At 43.0% G+C, this 17,679-nt stretch overlaps 1 protein-coding gene across 1 annotated transcript in view; it reads right to left on the bottom strand.

Annotated features, from left to right (window-relative positions):
• Window positions 1-506, bottom strand: part of LOC308135744 (pituitary adenylate cyclase-activating polypeptide type I receptor-like) — a gene marked incomplete at both ends in the record, with an annotated part of 57,161 nt that extends 56,655 nt beyond the window's left edge. The window contains one exon of the mRNA XM_080503847.1: window positions 465-506. Within this exon, the coding sequence (XP_080359973.1) occupies window positions 465-506 (42 nt within the window). The remainder of the gene's footprint in view (window positions 1-464) is intronic.
• Window positions 507-17,679: the final 17,173 nt, after the last annotated feature.

Raw genomic sequence — 17,679 nt, 5'->3', positions numbered from 1 at the left:
AAAAAAAAACATGTGGAAGGACCAAACCCAGCCTGGATATCGCATTTTCCCCTCAGGAAGAACATGGAGACTCTCTAAAAGCCTCACCAATACACAAACAATAAAGAGCTCAGGTCTTCTCACTGTGAGTGCTAACCACTACACCACCACGTTGCCTCAACCAACTGGAGAAGATCGTCTGATTGTGAAGAATGTGGGAATATCAGCGGTCACCATAGGAGATAAGTTCTACTCAAATGCGTGCAGATGATGCAGAGCAGAATCTAAACATTTATTTTCCAGATTCTTTGTTTGCATTTAATGATGCAGTGAAGAAGTTTGGAGCCTCTCACTTTGGGAAAAGACAGGAAATGTATAGACCACATAAATAATATGAGCATGAATTAAAATGTGAAGTGTAAAACATCCATGTAGGTGAGGAGTGTCCATCCAGGCTGCAGGGCCAGTTCAGTGTCCAGACTCACCAGAGGCAGCAGAAGCAGCGCGGACAGCAAGAAGCTTCTCATCATCTCCAGCGAGGCGCTCAGACCCACAAAGCTCCAGAACGTTGGGGTTTGTTCACAGTGGCTCCGCTCAGCTCAGCGTCTCCTGGCCTGAACTCCAAGCAGCGAAATTCAACATCAGCAAGAAGGTCAGACAGAAACAAGAGCGACACAGGAAACATACTTTCTTCATATTAGAATTAAAAACACTGAAAATCCTCTTTAATAATTTTAATAAACATGATGTTCTGTAGAAGCATTAATGTTTGGTTGTTTTATATAATGCACAATAGGGTGTCACTAACAAATGCTGCTGATAGTATTTTTAATCTTTTTTTAGAAATGTAATTTTACTCATGTTTACAACATGTAATCCAGCTCACCTCCATACAGAAGTCACAATTAAAATGAATGTTCAAAACTTTTTTCCACAATTCTGTCATTGATATATTGATTATTTTGCTTTAAACAGTAATTATCTTATATTATCATTGTGTCATTGTTTGTTTGAGATGTGCTTTAAAAGGCGATAGGATAAATAAAGGTCAGTGAATGATTTGTTTTCTCTGGTGGGACCCGACGTCTCGTAAATCAAATCAAATTACTGTTGCAGCTCTTTAGTGAGTTAATAAAATAAAATCACAATTTATTCATAAAAGCAAGAATATCATCAGATGGTAAAACATGTTTAATTGTTTGTCAACCACAGTCACATTTGCCATTATTTTCACATAATTCCATTTTTTTCAGTAGATTCATTTTTAGTTAGGAACTTTTCATATTGATGGATAAAGTCATTAAAACATAGCAGATTGAATTACTTGAAAATAATGTTTTCTAATTTTTCTACTTGTATGAGACGCATCTGTACTTTGTGTTTGTGCCTGTAGTGTGTAACAAGAAATACACAAAAAAAGTTTTACCATTTCAAACTGGAGTCGAGCTGAACAGTAACACTGATGGTCTTGTTACATGTAGTAACAAGACCATCAGTAGTTTTAGACCACAGTTGTTTTTATATGTATCTATTTTTACTTACAACAGACACAAATAAAAACTACTGTAACACCAACACAAAGATATGAGCAGGTTTTAACAAATGTGGAGTAAAGTGTGTGTGTGTGTGTGTGTGTGTGTGTGTGTGTGTGTGTGTGTGTGTGTGTGTGTGTGTGTGTGTGTGTGTGTGTGTGTGTGTGTGTGTAATACACCATAATACACCGTAACACCATGACACAATGTAACCCACCATAATACACCATAACATCATTACAGTGTAACACAGTATAACACATCATAGTACAACCATAACACACCATAACACTGCAGCACCATAATACACCTTAACACTATAACACACCATAATACACCATAACACCGTAACACACCATAACACACCGTAATACACAATAACATCATAACAGTGTCACACACCATATAACACCATAACATCATAACCCAGTGTAACACAGCATGATACACCATAACACATTGCAACACCATAACACACCATGACAGTGTAACACACTATAATACACCGTAACACACCATAACATCAAAACACACTGTAACAAAGTGTAACACAACATACAATAGCATAACACCAGTGTGTTATGGGGTGTTATACCCTATAACACACCATAATACATCATAATACACCGGAACACAATGTAATACAGCATACACAAATAATTCTTACAATAATTCTTCCCACTCTTTTTCAGACGTGCAACATGATTATATTGTTCTGCTGTTCTTACTCACTGTTTGTTTGGTGAAATATCTTTGGGTGATTGGTGCACTGCTGACTTTGATATTTGATTTCGAGCATGTCCGAAAAAAACATTTTTAATGACAAATATTACACTCCACCAGTGGCGTTTCTAGATGTAAATACTTGGTGGGCCATATTTAATTTCAGGTTTAGTGACAGCACTGAATTCCAAAGTAAAGTGGGTGCACCACCTTTTAGCACAACATTATAACAACCATATAGGCACTTATCCAGTAACAATATTGAGCCTTGGAGATATCTGATTAAAAAAAAAAGCAACAGCAAAAAAATAAAATCAATTGAAAAAAAAAAAAGAGGCTTTGACATGATTCAAACCAGGTCATGCAGTTTCAAAGGTAAAGGTTATACCACTAGACCACCACCAGTAAAACTGCTGACTAGTGGGAATCTTACAAAGTCTTCATCACCGCTTCAGTTAATTCAACCTTCAGTTTCTCAGCTAAAATAAGTTTGAAATTCGTACTCGTAAATAATCAACCTAATCAATTTTGATTCTAAAGCATTTGTTAGCTTTAGCTGCGAACAAGTTTGTGACAATTCGTTCTGGTTCTGTAAAGCAGTGTCTCAATCAGCGCCAGCCAGTCAGCTCTAATGACAATGTTTGTGGGGCTCTCAGGCTTCAAGCCCCACGAAGCATCAAAATCACGTGATCTGAATGAATGGAGCCACAACCTGAGCATGCGCACTTACACTTTACTGTGCGCAATACACACTGCATAGTGAGGGAGGGGCAAGCGGGAGCTAGTTTCCACTCATTCACCATCGGTGTGGATCAGGAGAAAACAAAGCCTGAAGCAGCAAGAGGACACCAATAACCAGGGAGCGCAGTCCTCACACAGTAATTATGTACTATGTGAGAGGAAGTTTTATTCACAGACAAAAAAATATTGTAGATAATCTTAAATAATTAATAGCATATTTTACATGCAGTTCTTTCTGATGACACCAGGTGGGGCTCAGGCCCACCTGCCACTAATGACCAGTCTTCACTGTAGTAGGGTCAATATACTGATTGACCCATGAAAGGGTTACCAGTGATGCCAAATAAACCCTTATACCATATCAAGGGGTACTCCTACCCCCATTACCCTTGTTGCACCCACCCTGATTCACTTACGTCACAGTACTTTTTCAAAACTTTTCACACCTCATCATCATCTATCACTGGATCATTTTTCATATTGTCACAATTTCCACCTTGGCAATGTCCACCTGCACTGGTACATTCTAGTCCAGGGGTGGGCAATCCTGGTCCTCGAGAGCCGCAGTCCTGCACGTTTTAGATGTTTCCCTGCTCAAACACACCTGTTATCATGATGAGGCTCTGCAGAAAGCTTGACAAGGAACCACTAATTGCTGTCAGCTGTATTGATGTGAGGAGACATCTAAAACGTGCAGGGCTGCGGCCCTCGAGGACCAGGGTTGCCCACCTCTGTTCTAGTCCATACCTCCTGCAGGTACACCTTAGAACAGGGGTAGGGAACCCTGATCCTCGAGAGCCATAGTCCTGCATGTTCTCCATGTCTCCCTGCTTCAACACAGCTGATGGCAATGAGCAGCTCGTTATCTGGCTTTGTGCTGAACATGGTGATGAACCATCAGGACGTTCAGTGGAGGGAGACGTGGAAAACGTGCAGGACTATGGCTCTCGAGGACCAGGGTTCCCTACCCCTGCCTGAGGGTATTGCATCCTTCCGAACAGTTGCAATAAATTATCTTAATCAGTGCATCTGGAGCAGGGCTTTTGTCCGTCATCACTGGAACAATTTTGTCCCCTTCCACCTTCCACCCCCACTTAGATGGCACCATTTCATCACTACATCCCATCCACTCCATAACCTGGTAGTAAGTCCGCAAAGAATGAAATTTACAGGCAGAGGGCGTTGGTGGGAGTCGTTCTGGTGTGACGAACGTCTTTGCTCTCGCAACTTTCTTGCAGAGCATATTGTATCTAATAGATGTCAGGGAGTCCTTCTGATCCGCATTGAACAAAGCTACCATTGCCTTACAACCATTGGTTTCCACAACATCCTGGCTTTGCTTTGGTAGAGAGAATGCTTTTGAACAGTCTGCAATTGTCTTTTCTCTCTTGACAATTCGTTGGAACCCCAACTTCTTTCCTATTCCGAATACCCTGGACACCGAATCGCATCCCGTAAAGCAGGGGTGGGCAATCCTGGTCCTCGAGGGCCGCAGCGCTGCACGTTTTAGATGTCTCCTCACATCAATACAGCTGACAGCAATTAGTGGCTCCATATCAAGCTTTCTGCAGAGCCTCATCATGATAACAGGTGTGTTTGAACAGGGAAACATCTAAAACGTGCAGGACTGCGGCCCTCGAGGACCAGGATTGCCCACCCCTGCCGTAAAGGCATGCAGGAACAACAGATCATTACAAGCTGCTTCGCCAAGCACCTGCTTGAGAACCTTGATATTGTAGACGTAGGATTTCACCTTGTCAGAGCAGAAATAAAGTGCAGTACATTTGGAAACATATGCATGGAACAGCAATAGAACAAGAAGATCCATGTCTTCTCCAATGAGGGCGGTCGATTTGAAAGCAGACATATTGATGGCTGCCTTTGCAATCTCAACGTCGGCATCTCCTTCCGCTAGAATAACGTCACAGCCTTTCTGCCGCATTCCATGATCAGCTGGATAAGCGCCTGCTTGTTTGCCGCATTCGACAAGAAGTCCTCCTTTTTCCCAGCAAATTTTGTCACCGCGTTAATGTTCACCTTTTTTGGATTCAGCTTTCGACTTCGCCGCTAATGAGTACAGTCCTTTATACTTGGTCCAACTTCTTAACCATCAAACATGACAGTTGCTCTCCCATAGTGTTCGACAGTAAATGAGGCATAATCGTTTGCAATCGAGCTGTAGGTACTCCCCTCCTTCCATTTCAGACGGTGAAGAAGAGATCCTCCGTCTAGTACATTGTGCTCTGTGATTGGAATGGTTTGTGTCACAGCACTGTCCGATTTTGTTCCAACATAATTTCTGAGAGCCTCTGCCAGCTGCGGTTTGTCCGCTTGACGTAAGATGCTCTTTCCTTCGAACAAAGACATCGGGTAGAGACAGAGTTCATAGGACATGACATCATCCAGCCTTAGATCACCCGTCTGTGAGACCACGAGAAACCTCTGGAATAGGAGCACTGGGTCAATGCTACGATCTGCAGAAACTTTTACATTCTTGCTCGATGCTAGAGTCTTTGCCTTCAAACCTGGGTGGGTGCAATAACGAGTTTAGGGTTAGGGGTACCCCTGCGCGTGCAATAAGGTGTTAGAGGTAGGGGTACCCCTAGATGTGGTATAAGGGGTGATTTGGCATCACTGGTAACCCTTTCATGTGAAAGATTGACCCTGAAAACCTGGCTAAAAATCCAAGATTTATTGATTCATCATGAAAACTGACCAAGTCAGTGCTTCACACGTAAATGGAAAATGACTTGTAAACCGAAAAAAGTAATCTTCGAAATTTGACACTTTCCCATACTCCGATTTTGTCCAACTTTTAGTATGTTATAGACTAGACCCAACCTAGCACAAAACCACCAAAAATAAAAACATTTTTGGGGTAGGGGTACTCTGGCAGTATATTGACCCAACTACTGCATAATACACAAAGTAACACAAACCCATTATACACTATCACTCACTCTCTCTCTCTCTCTCACACACACACACACACACACACACACACACACACACACACACACACACACACACACACACACACACACACACACACACACACACACACACACACACACACACACACACACACAGGTCTGCTGACAATAAGAAAAAACCTCTGACTGAATTGAAATGAAACATTCAAATATTGAATACTGAAACATCTTTGACCAGATATGGTGCCTTCATGACATTATTGTACTGCTTTCAAAAGCAGCACAATTCGCTTGTTTAGATTCCCACCTCATGTTAAACATTTTATATCACTTCACTCACTAATGGTCACGACTGGTCTCTCTGTTTCAGACAAACATGTGGAGGTGAAGCATCTTCAAGAGATAAAGAGCCTTTTTTTTTCAAAAATGAAAAGAATTTCAAGTATGGCAAGTAGAGGTAACTTGATTAGCAACTGAATAAAACTTTATCCTGATTACACATCTACCACAAGACTCATGAGAATCATGGCTCATTTCATGGAAAGATTGATTTTTTTCTTTCTAATTTAAACAACATGCCTGCATTTGAGAGATTTTTTGGTTTTTTAACCTTGAAATACACAGAGTAACTCAGTAATTTGGAGTCATTTCAACTGATATCTGGTTTAAAATGTGGTTAAAATAATCATGTGGCATTAATTTGTGAAGCCAATAATCTAATTTAAATTTAAGAGATTAAAAAGTTGTGACTGTATCTGAATGAAGCTGCTGACGGTTGTTTTAGAGTCGCAGCTCAGAGGAAAAGCTCACACATCCACGACACAGTTCGAGAAGGACTGAGACTCAACTGTCAGGATGGATTCTTAAATGTTAAAAGAACACACGCACGCACGCACGCACGCACACACACACACACACACACACACACACACACACACACACACACACACACACACACACACACACACACACACACACACACACACACACACACACACACACACACACAACACATCCATATGGTTCCATAGTGAAAAAGCAGTGGGGCAGGAAACCCCTTCCTCGAGGGCAACACAGACTCAGGCCCTGTGGTGGCGCTGTGTGTCAGTTAGAACAGGGGTGTCAAACATCAGGTCCATGGGCCAAAACCAGCCAACAAGAGGCTCCAATTGGGCCAATCCACCAAGCAAATGGTAAAATTTCCAATAAAACATGGATATTTTATTACATTTCTTATGAGTTGCAGAGACAACCCAACGCTGAGACTCAGCTAAGTTATGGGTGATGCTGCCATGAAACGAGCATCAGCCTCAAAACCATGCTGTCAGGGTGAGTTTGTAAAAACATGCATAATGTAAAATCTAAAGGAAGATTTTTGATCTTTCACTCTATTTTACACCAGAAGGTTTCATTAAAATTGACTTCTGTTGCGATTAGAGTCATTTTCTGAAGTAATATTTTGTAAATATCAAAAGATTCATCACATATATCAGAATCAGAAGCACTTTATTAATCCTTGGGGGAAATTCTATGACATGGCTCCACATAGAATTAAACAGAAAGCTGAAATCCTTTTATTTAAGTAATATTAAGGTAACTGCCCATATATAGAGTTAAGGTCAGCAGTGATGCTGTAGCAGAGCAGAGTGAGCCTAACAAACAACACAGCAGACACTATTTAAAAGGTGAATACTATATATATATTATATATGAGTATACCCTGCACCACAACAAAGAAAACCTTTAACGTTTAAATCCAATGGTTACTATGACACTCTTTTACCAGTCCAGCTGACTCAAGATGAAATTAAGCCGAATGTGGCCCCTGAATTAAACATTCCTGAGTTTGAGGGAGTCAAAGGATTATCAAAATCTCTTCAATTGAAAAGTGTTTCCGCAGGACAGATGATAAATTATCAGCAGCACAATTAAAAAAAAAAAAGGAACCTTAAAGCAATTATATTTTGCATCCATGCAGTGTGGAGAGAGCTCAGCACTCCACTGGAGTACCCTGGTTTGATCCAGGACTCACAGCTGAAATCCAGACTTCTGGTTAGGGGATTGATGAAAGGTTCTCAAATACAAGTATTGTGGTACATTGGAGCATCTAAACATGAAAAATAAAACAATACAATTAAGGTTTTGTCGCATGTCAAGCAGATCTGGGAAAACAGAATTTGCTTTCATTGTGAAGAGTAATGCTTTGTGGAAGCGTCCACTGATGTTCAGCTTCACTGTGATGTTGAAGCGCATCACAAATCACAGAGCAGGTCTGCAGCTTCTCCTGGTATCAGGAGGTTATTATGCTCTCATTCACTGGTAAGACCCACTGGAGGTCAGATTGATCTTCATGTAATCTGATCTCGCGAACAGTGATCGAAGGTAGTTTCACCTGGGCAGGTGAGCAGTCCATGTGAAACGTGTACTGAACATTTCAAGTCACTTCAAGGTTTTGTTCAAGGATATGTCTGTGCTGAAAAGCTTAAAGTCTGTCTAAATATACATTACATATTACATACAACAATCTTTTTCAAAGTGATGTAAAACTTATTTCCTTCATATATTTCAACATTAAAATAACTTTAAATGGGCTATATAGTGTTGAATGGTATTGTTTATGCAATGTGACATCTGAGAAAACACTAACGTGACTGACTGCATTAATCAGGTCACAAGCTGAGAAATGGGGGTGATTTGTTATAGCAAGTGAGTCATTTCATTTCTGTTTCGGCGATTATGAGAAATAGTACAAAAATAACACCTATGTGGATAAGTCGACAAACATTGTCATCCTATATTGTACTCCAGTGTGGTTATTTTAGAAGAAAACATGAAGTCATGCTCATGCTAATGAATTGATGACATGGTTTATTCTGCAAAGCAACATTTCAGATTTTACAACATACGTACGTGTTTGCGCGCGCGCGCAGATAAAGAGAAAATAAGAAATGAGAGGTGCGAGTCGATTCCTCAATGACTCATGTCGGCTGTGAAGTGAATTTTAAAGATGTGTCTCCACACAGCCTCCTCCTCTTCCTTCTGAGTGCTGCGCCGAATCTCTCCACATTGCCTTGCATTAATATTCATCCACGATTGAAGCGGTTGCGGTGAGACGCAAGCGCGCGCCTCCAATCAGCCACAAACTGAGCGCGTGTGGGTGTCGGTGCACCGCGGCCGTCCAGAGCCGCTCGGTTGTTGTTCTCTTGTTCCTTTGCTTCAGTCCAGGGTGGCTCTTTCAGCCCTCCATGATCGACACCGCTTCATCCAGCCCAGCGGGGTGTCGGGGTGCTGGATCCGCTCCCCGCTGATACGTCCATCACAGAACAAAGCCAATCACATCTGATTTATGTAACGTCTAATGAATGTAATCAATAAGCCAGGGCTGGTTTGCCGCCTTGGTGGTGCAGAATCATCCTCTTCCTCCAGTCATCACGCCTCTGGGTGACCTTCGCGTCTCCTCGCCTGTCCATGCGTCTTTTCTCTCTCCCATTTTATGTTTAAGCGTCTCAGAGGAAACCGTGACGGGATTTTAACTGGACTTATAAAGGAATGCCTAAAGGAACGCTCCGACATGCAAAGAGAAGAGCGCAGCACCCCGTGAAAAAGAACAAGTCAAAGCAACTTACCGATGCGTAATTTTTCCCAGAAGCGCAAATTACGCGTGAAGCCATCCCCGCATCGCCCGCATAGCTTCTCCCTGATGCCACTTCTGAAACACTTCTGCCTTTTCCTGGACACGACAAGTGTCGTTTCAACCCGGGTCGGTCGTTAATGCTGCTGCTGCTGCAGGACTCACTGCGATGCCGCTGCTGCCGCACCGCGAGGAAGAGGATGAGGAGGAGGGGGGATTTGGTGGAGGAGGAGAGGAGGAAGCGGAGAAGGAGAAGAGGGAAGAGCACGGGTAGAAGAGAAAGATGAGGAGGAGAGGGAGAAGGGGGGAGATAAAGATGGCCGGTCCTTCGTGGGTTGGAGTCGCACCAGAAGCAACGGAAATGTTCAAACTAACAGGAAGTAGAGATGTTTTGTGTTGAGATGGATCTTTGTTCCAAATAGAAACGTGTTCAAAGCTCTGAGCTTTGTGAGCTTGAGCGCCTGAAGCCGCTCCGTCCGACCCCCTGCTACGTGAGAAAGATTCCGAGGAGGCTCGAGTATCTACACAGACTTCAGACATGTTTAAGCCCAATTCACCTCAACTCCATAGGGTCCTGGTTATCATGCCACTATGACTGAGAAAAAACAATCACATGAGCAGCATCGGTTACACTGAACAGAAAAACAAATACATCAGAACAATCAGTGCTTAGTCACAATAACGTCTGAAATTCTGTTTGGTGTACAATGTTTGAATATTTAAATATAGGAAAATAATCTTCCTCTTGTGTCACTCTCTGTGATCATAGTCCAAAACGAATAATAATTAAAAAAAGTTTTAAAATCAAACATAATACGGACCAAACATATGATGAACAATGATCTAACATGATACTGTAATGGAAAAACACACACAAAAAAGCAGCAGCGATGCTAATCGATGCAAAACACCAAAGAGAAAATACACAAATACAAAGTAATTGCAAACAAACAAAAATCGTTACAGAAATATGTAACAGAAAAGAACCCTATAAAACCATCATAAATAACCACAAACAGCTGAAAGTGGATGTGAAATCACACTGAGGAAGACCTGAGATCACAAACTGATGATAAACTGTGCAGAAGACAAATACAGATGATCTCAAACTGGTGAAGGACAGGATTTCACAGAGAAACCAACAAGAAACACAAACAAAATGATTTAATGAAACTGTAGGTGTGCAGGACTTTTCATCAGCAGCTCCTGTGTGGGCGGAGCTGGAGGTCTGCAGGTAATGAGGAGAAACTGACTGGTGTGAATTGTTAAAACATTCATTAAACGAGTGATTCTTTTCATTCATCCTGAAGCTATTTTGTTTGCAGGAGCAGGTACATGAACAGCGCCGAGTCTGTGACTGATTGTCCAGCTGATATACATCAATGGACCATAAAAAGTGTTAAACCCACAGATAAAGGATCACAGGAGTGACGATACTTGCCTTATCACATGATCTGAAACAGGGGCTGGGCAGGAGCAACGTATGTTTGCAGCTAATCCTGAGCATTTTAAAGCTGCTACCAGATCGGTCTCAAGGACGTGTACAGAAACAGACTTGTACAATTTGCAGTCAGTAGTTTGTAGACTATTTCTGTAGCAAAATAGCAGGTGACTGTGACAGCTAGAGCTTTGTTTCCATGGCAAACAGCTTCATGTTCAAGAGGCTTCCAGTGTTCAAGCTTTCTACAGACAATCTGACCAATGTGTGCGAGCACAACATCAAATGATGACCATGTGACTCACAAATGCGTGGATTCATTTTCTTTTTATTATCTCCACTGCTGCGTCTGTTTGATGGTCACAGCACAGCATCAGTTTGAGGTTCCCAGTGTTTGCTCAAGGACAAGATTACACTGATGCTTAATCGAGGAATCTGCTCATGTCAAAGGTCAAAGCAACGATCTTCAGCTATTAAACGCCTCCTGATGTCAAAACACACACACTCTGTGAGTTGAGTGAAGCAGAAGGATTTTCAGTTAAATAATGCAGATTCATGGGTTCAAACGTAATCGTGAGGATTCTGCTACTGAATAGTTCATTTAAGTTCATTGTTTGTGCCTGCCTGTTTAAGAGGCATCCCACAAATAATACTATCCCAGGAAAGCCCCGTTTTTTTGTATTATTAATTGTGCCTCCTCTTAAAGAGGCATTGCACAATTATTACTATCCCAGGAAAGCCAGTGTTTTTTGGTATTATTATTTGTGCCTGCCTCTTTAAGAGGCATCGCACAAATATTACTATCCCAGGAAAGCGCGTTTTTTTTTGTATTAATTATTTATTCCTGCCTCTTTAAGAGGCATCGCACGATTATTACTATCCCAGGAAAGGGCCGTTTTTTTTAATTACAGTGGCTTGCAAAAGTATTCATTCCCCTTGAACTTTTCCACATTTTGTCACATTACATGCCACAAGCATAAATATATTTTATTGGAATTTTATGTGAAAGACCAACACAAAGTGTCACACAATTGTGAAGTACAAAGAAAATTATACATGACTTTCATTTTTTTTCACAAATAAAACACTAAAAAGTGCAGCGTGCAAAAGTATTCAGCCTCCTTTTCTCTGAGTGCAACCAACCAATTACCTTCAGAAGTTGCCTGATGACTGCTGAATGATTGAATGTTGACCTAATGACTAAATAAAGTCCACCTGTGTGTAATCTAATCTCAGTACCAATACAGCTGTTCTGTGACGCCTCAGAGGTTTGTTAAGAGAATATTGGGGAGCAAACATCACCATGAAGTCCAAGGAACACACCAGACAGGCCAGAGACAAAGTAGTGGAGAAGTTTAAAGCAGGGTTAGGCTATAAAAAGATTTCACAAGCTTTGAACATCTCACGGAGCACTGTTCAATCCATCATCCTGAAATGGAAAGAGTATGACTGCAAACCTACCAAGACACGGCCGTCCAGCTAAACTTCCAGGCCGAACAAGGAGAGCAGTGACCAGAGATGCAGCCAAGAGGCCCATGGTGACTCTGGACCAACTGCAGACATCCACAGCTCAGGTGGGGGAATCTGTCCACAGGACAACTATTGGGCGTGCACTCCACAAATCTGGCCTTTATGGAAGAGTGGCCAGAAGAAAGCCATTGTTCAAAGAAACCATAAGAAGTCCCGTTTGCAGTTTGCCAGAAACCATGTGGGGGACATAGCAAACATGTGGAAGAAGGTGCTCTGGTCAGATGAGACCAAAGTTGAACTTTTTGGCCTAAATGCAAAACGTTATGTGTGGCGGAAACCGAACACGGCACATCACCCTGAACACACCATCCCCACTGTCAAACATGGTGGTGGTGCTTCTCTTCAGCAGGGACAGGGAAGTTGGTCAGAGTTGATGGGAAGATGGATGGAGCCAAATACAGAGCAATCTGGGAAGAAAACCTGTTGGAGTCTGCAAAAGACTTGAGACTGGGGCGGAGATTCACGTTCTAGCAGGACAACGATCCTAAACATAAAGCCAGGGCTACAATGGAATGGTTTAAAACAAAACATAGTCATATGTTAGAATGGCCCAGTCAAAGTCCCGACCTAAATCCCATCGAGAATCTGTGGCAAGATCTGAAAACCACCGTTCACAAACGCTCTCCATCTAATTTGACTGAGCTTGAGCTGTTTTGCAAAGAAGAATGGACAAAAATCTCAGTCTCTTGATGTGCAAAGCTGGTAGAGACATACCCCAAAAGACTTGCAGCTGTAATTGCAGCAAAAGACGGTTCCACAAGGTTTTGGCTCAGGGGGGCTGGATACTTTTGCACGCTACACTTTTCAGTTTTTTATTTGTGAAAAAACTTTTATAAGCACCATGACTTACAGTTTCCAAACAAAACATAAAAAACGGCAAAGAATTTCCCATCCGCTTTGAATGGGAGCCGAGAAAAAAAACGGGGAAAAAATCACACTTTTTCTATGCCACATCACGTCGCGAAATATTCAGCTAAAGACTCCATTTTAGTCTTAAAAAGTTGCTGCACTTGTCCTCTATTCAGATATGTCCACAGATTTTTTCAAACATTCACCAATTTTAAACTGTAAGCCTTCCAATGTTCAAGTTTTCCCCCGTTTTTTGAGTTTAACATGGGTGTGTATTGGAAAGTCTTAGAGTGTTTCACTAGAGTGGGAGAAGCTGCCGGATTACAAAAAAAAAACGTCTTTCTCTCATCGCCATTTCTTCGTCTTTCTCAACATATGATACATCAAACTGTAGCTACAGGCCTTGTGCTTCTCACGAGGGGACACTTTTGTCTCACAGAGACACAGTTCTCCCTCCATGGGGCTTAATTGACAGCAAGCGCAGGATTTTCTCCCATCCGCTCCAATGTATTTTTGGGGGACACTTTAAGCCTCACAGCCAAAAGTTGAGACATTTGTCTCAAGTCCTCACGCGGAGACGGAACATTGTGAGGACACGAGAAGCACACCATACGTCTTTCAACTTCTTCCGACGCTAACGGTGAAGGAATTTTTTATCCAAGTGTCACGGTTCTCCAACTGTATGCAGTTGTTCTGGACCAGCATTTTGCCTTTTTCACCTTTTTTCCTCCTGCAGCCTCTCAGTCTATGACACCTGCAGTTGTGAGCATCCTCCATTTTAACACACACAAGCTGCACCCAATCAGGCTGCCATCACAGACTGAAGCAGCCAATCTGCCTGGCAACACACACGGCTCCTTTGATTGGGTGGACCAGTAACCTGATGGTTGACCACACAGTGCTCACACACATACAGTATCTTAGGTAGCATTTTCAATGCCTTTTAAGGCTGATGCTAATGCCTCAGCATCAACAATTGTTGGCATGCTATGCCTCATGGGGGTGCTGCGATCTCGAATCACTAGCTCATTAGCCAGCCTGCTAACCTAGTTAGCTTAGCATGTCAGCATGTGAGATAACACCAGATTCCAGGTCAGCAACACCTAGGAGGCATCCTCTGTGATTTTCAGGTAAATCACAGGAATTAGCACAACATGCTAACAAGTTTGTTCAAATGAGCTGAAATTTGGAGGGTGGCCTAATCCCCTGCGATCAAGAATCACTAGCTAATTAGATGGTTTCCACGTACTTTTGACCCTGCCTCGGGCTCACGAGTACAACAGAGGGGGGCCTCGCTTGGCAGCAGGTGGCAGGCACAATCAAATTTCCTTATTATTCTGCCGCAAAACTTCGGCAACTAACTAGATTTCATCTCATGTCGTATTGACTATTGCAACGCCCTGCTCTCTGGTCTCCCTAAGAAAACTTTACCACCACTCCAACTTTTACAAAACTCTGTGGCACGAGTGCTGACGAGGACCAGAGGGCAGGCCCACATCGCGCCTATTTTAAAATCGCTGCATTGGCTCCCCCTTCGCTTCAGGATCGATTTTAAAAGTATTTTACTAGTTTTTAAGTGTCTTAATGGTTTTGCACCCTCTTATTTATCTGAACTACTTTTATCATATCAACCCTTGCGCGCCCTGAGGTCCTCCGGCACCGACCTTTTAATTGTCCCTCAAACGAGGACCAAGACACACAGGGAGGCTGCATTTAGCTCCTATGGCCCCCGTTTGTGGAACAGCCTGCTGGGGAACCTCAGGGCTGCAGAGTCTGTTGAGGTTTTTAAAAAAGGGTTAAAAACTCACCTTTTTAATACAGGCTTTTAACTGATTTTATTTACCGTATTTTCACGACTATAAGGCGCACATAAAAGTCTTAGATTTTCTTCAATATGTGCGGCATGCCCTATGGTGCAGTGCGCCCTATGTGTGTGTTGTTGTTGTAAGGCGGACGTAGTAGGGAACACCATGAGAACGTTAAAGGGGGAAGTGTGGGCGTGGATTGTACCAGGTATATAAATGAACGGGTATGTGCGTTATGCAGAACATCGTTGTTTTAACAACCCTGAAAATGGCAAAGAGACACGCTTATGAAGCAGTTTAAACTGAAGGCCATCAGCTACGCGGAGGAAGATGGAAAACGAGTTCCGACAGGTGAAGAAGATGCAGCTGAGTTTCCGCGGACATAAGGCGAGGTGGCCCGAGTTGGAGGAAAGACTCGAGCAGTGGATCATCGCGCGAAGAACGAGTGGGAGAAGCGTTTCGACGGTCACCATTCAACTAAAAGCAGTAACGCTAGCAGAAGAAATGAAAATGGAACATTTCCAAGGAAGTCCGTCTTGGTGCTTTCGTTTCATGAAACGGTGCCATTTTTCCATCCGGACCAGGACGACGGTAGCGCAGCAACTTCCAGCGGATTATAATGAAAAGCTGGCCATCTTCCGCTCCTACTGCAGTAACACATCCAGCCCAGCCACATCACTAACATGGACGAGGTGCTTTCGACATCCCGGTGAGTCACACTGTGGAGAAGAAGGGGACCAGCAATACGCACAACGGGGCACGAAAAGTCTTCTTTTACTGTTGTGCTTGGCTGCCATGCTAATGGACAGAAACTGCCGCCTATGGTGATTTTTAAGAGAAAGCCTTTGCCTAAAGAGAAGTTTCCATCAGGAGTCATCATTAAGGCAAATGAAAAGGGCTGGATGGATGAGGAAATGATGAAAGAGTGGCTGAGGGAGGTGTATGTAAGGAGAACAGGTGGTTTTTTCCACGCATCACCATCGCTGTTGATCTGTGACTATGCGTGCTCATCTCACAGCCGATGTGAAAAAACGAGTGAAGCAAATGAACTCTGAGCTTGCTGTCATTCCGGGAGGCCTGACAAAGGAACTCCAACCGCTGGACATCGGTGTGAACCGGCCGTTCAAAGTAAGGCTGCGAGCGGCGTGGGAGCGATGGATGACCGATGGAGACCACAGTTTCACTAAGAGTGGAAGGCAGCGCCGGGCGAGTTACGCCACAATTTGCAAATGGATTGTAGATGCTTGGGCTAACGTGTCTGCTGGCACTGTTGTTCCAGCTTTCGCAAAAGCCGGCATCATTTCCAAGAAGCCGCACGGCACGGAAAGTGACTCTGACAGTGAAGAAAGTGAACCTGGTATGTTTGATCAAGATTTAGCGCAGCTGTTCAATTCAGAAACAGAGGATGAGGACTTTGATGGGTTTGATTGATGACGATTACAGGTAAAAAAAATGTTAGTACTTTGTAATCAATACTTAAATAAAGCACAACCAAACTCAGTTTTGCTCCCGCTCTATTTTTAAATATGCACACTTGTATGCTTGTGTGTGTGTTGTGTCACGGATCATGGACAGGACCCAAGTGCAGGACTCTGGAAACAGGCTGAGTTCAAACAAGTCTTTTATTGACTGACAGCACAGACAGATGAACCGCCGGTTGCTCCTTGACATGCGGGGTGCAGCAGACTGGACTCCAACGCCCTGGACAGACCGGACGAGACATGGACGACGAACACTGGACCGGACGGACAGGACATCAATAACAAACAAACCAACACTGAACAAACACACAGACAGGACATATATAGGGTAGGGTGATTACAGACAAGTGGCCACAGGTGAGGTGCTGGACAGCCCAGACCTATGGCCCGCCCACTCTTAAAGGGGACCTCAGCCTACATCCTGACATGTTGTTGTAAGGCGGACACCATGAGAACGTTAAAGGGGGAAGTGTGGGCATGGATTGTATATAAAACCCGCGCCATATGAGCAGGTGCGCCTTATGTGTGTGTTAAATGCAGTAATGGCACACATAACTGAGACTGCGCCTTTCAGTACGGTGCGCCTTTTGGTCGTGAAAATACGGTATGTATATGTTTTTATATATTTATGTATATATGTTTATATATTTTATCAGTGTATTTATCTACTTTTATCTATTTTAGATAATTATCTATTTTTCTACTTTTATTAGGTTATTAACTGAATTTTTATTCTGCCGGTTTTGCCACTGGTGGTGCCGTCCCATGGGTTTCCCTGCCCCGGGCACCTGGCTGGTCCCCCACGTATGTGGTGGGATTGGCTGGTCTGCCCGGCTGGGGGGAAAATCTGTGGGGCGGTGCCCCATGTGGTTCAAAGTTGTGCCACACCCAGTGTGCAGGGCCCAAAATGCGGCCCTTTCCTTACCTTAGTCCTCGGTGCCCTGCCATGTCTTCATATCACTAGGCATGTCTTCACTTACGGTGTGTGTCTGCATGTGTTGGTGTGTGTTCATTTGCTTTTTATTCATCCATTTTAT

Source organism: Blennius ocellaris (assembly GCF_963422515.1).
Source record: "Blennius ocellaris genome assembly, chromosome: 10".
Taxonomy (NCBI): domain Eukaryota; kingdom Metazoa; phylum Chordata; class Actinopteri; order Blenniiformes; family Blenniidae; genus Blennius; species Blennius ocellaris.
This window is presented reverse-complemented; position numbering and strand designations above follow the sequence as displayed.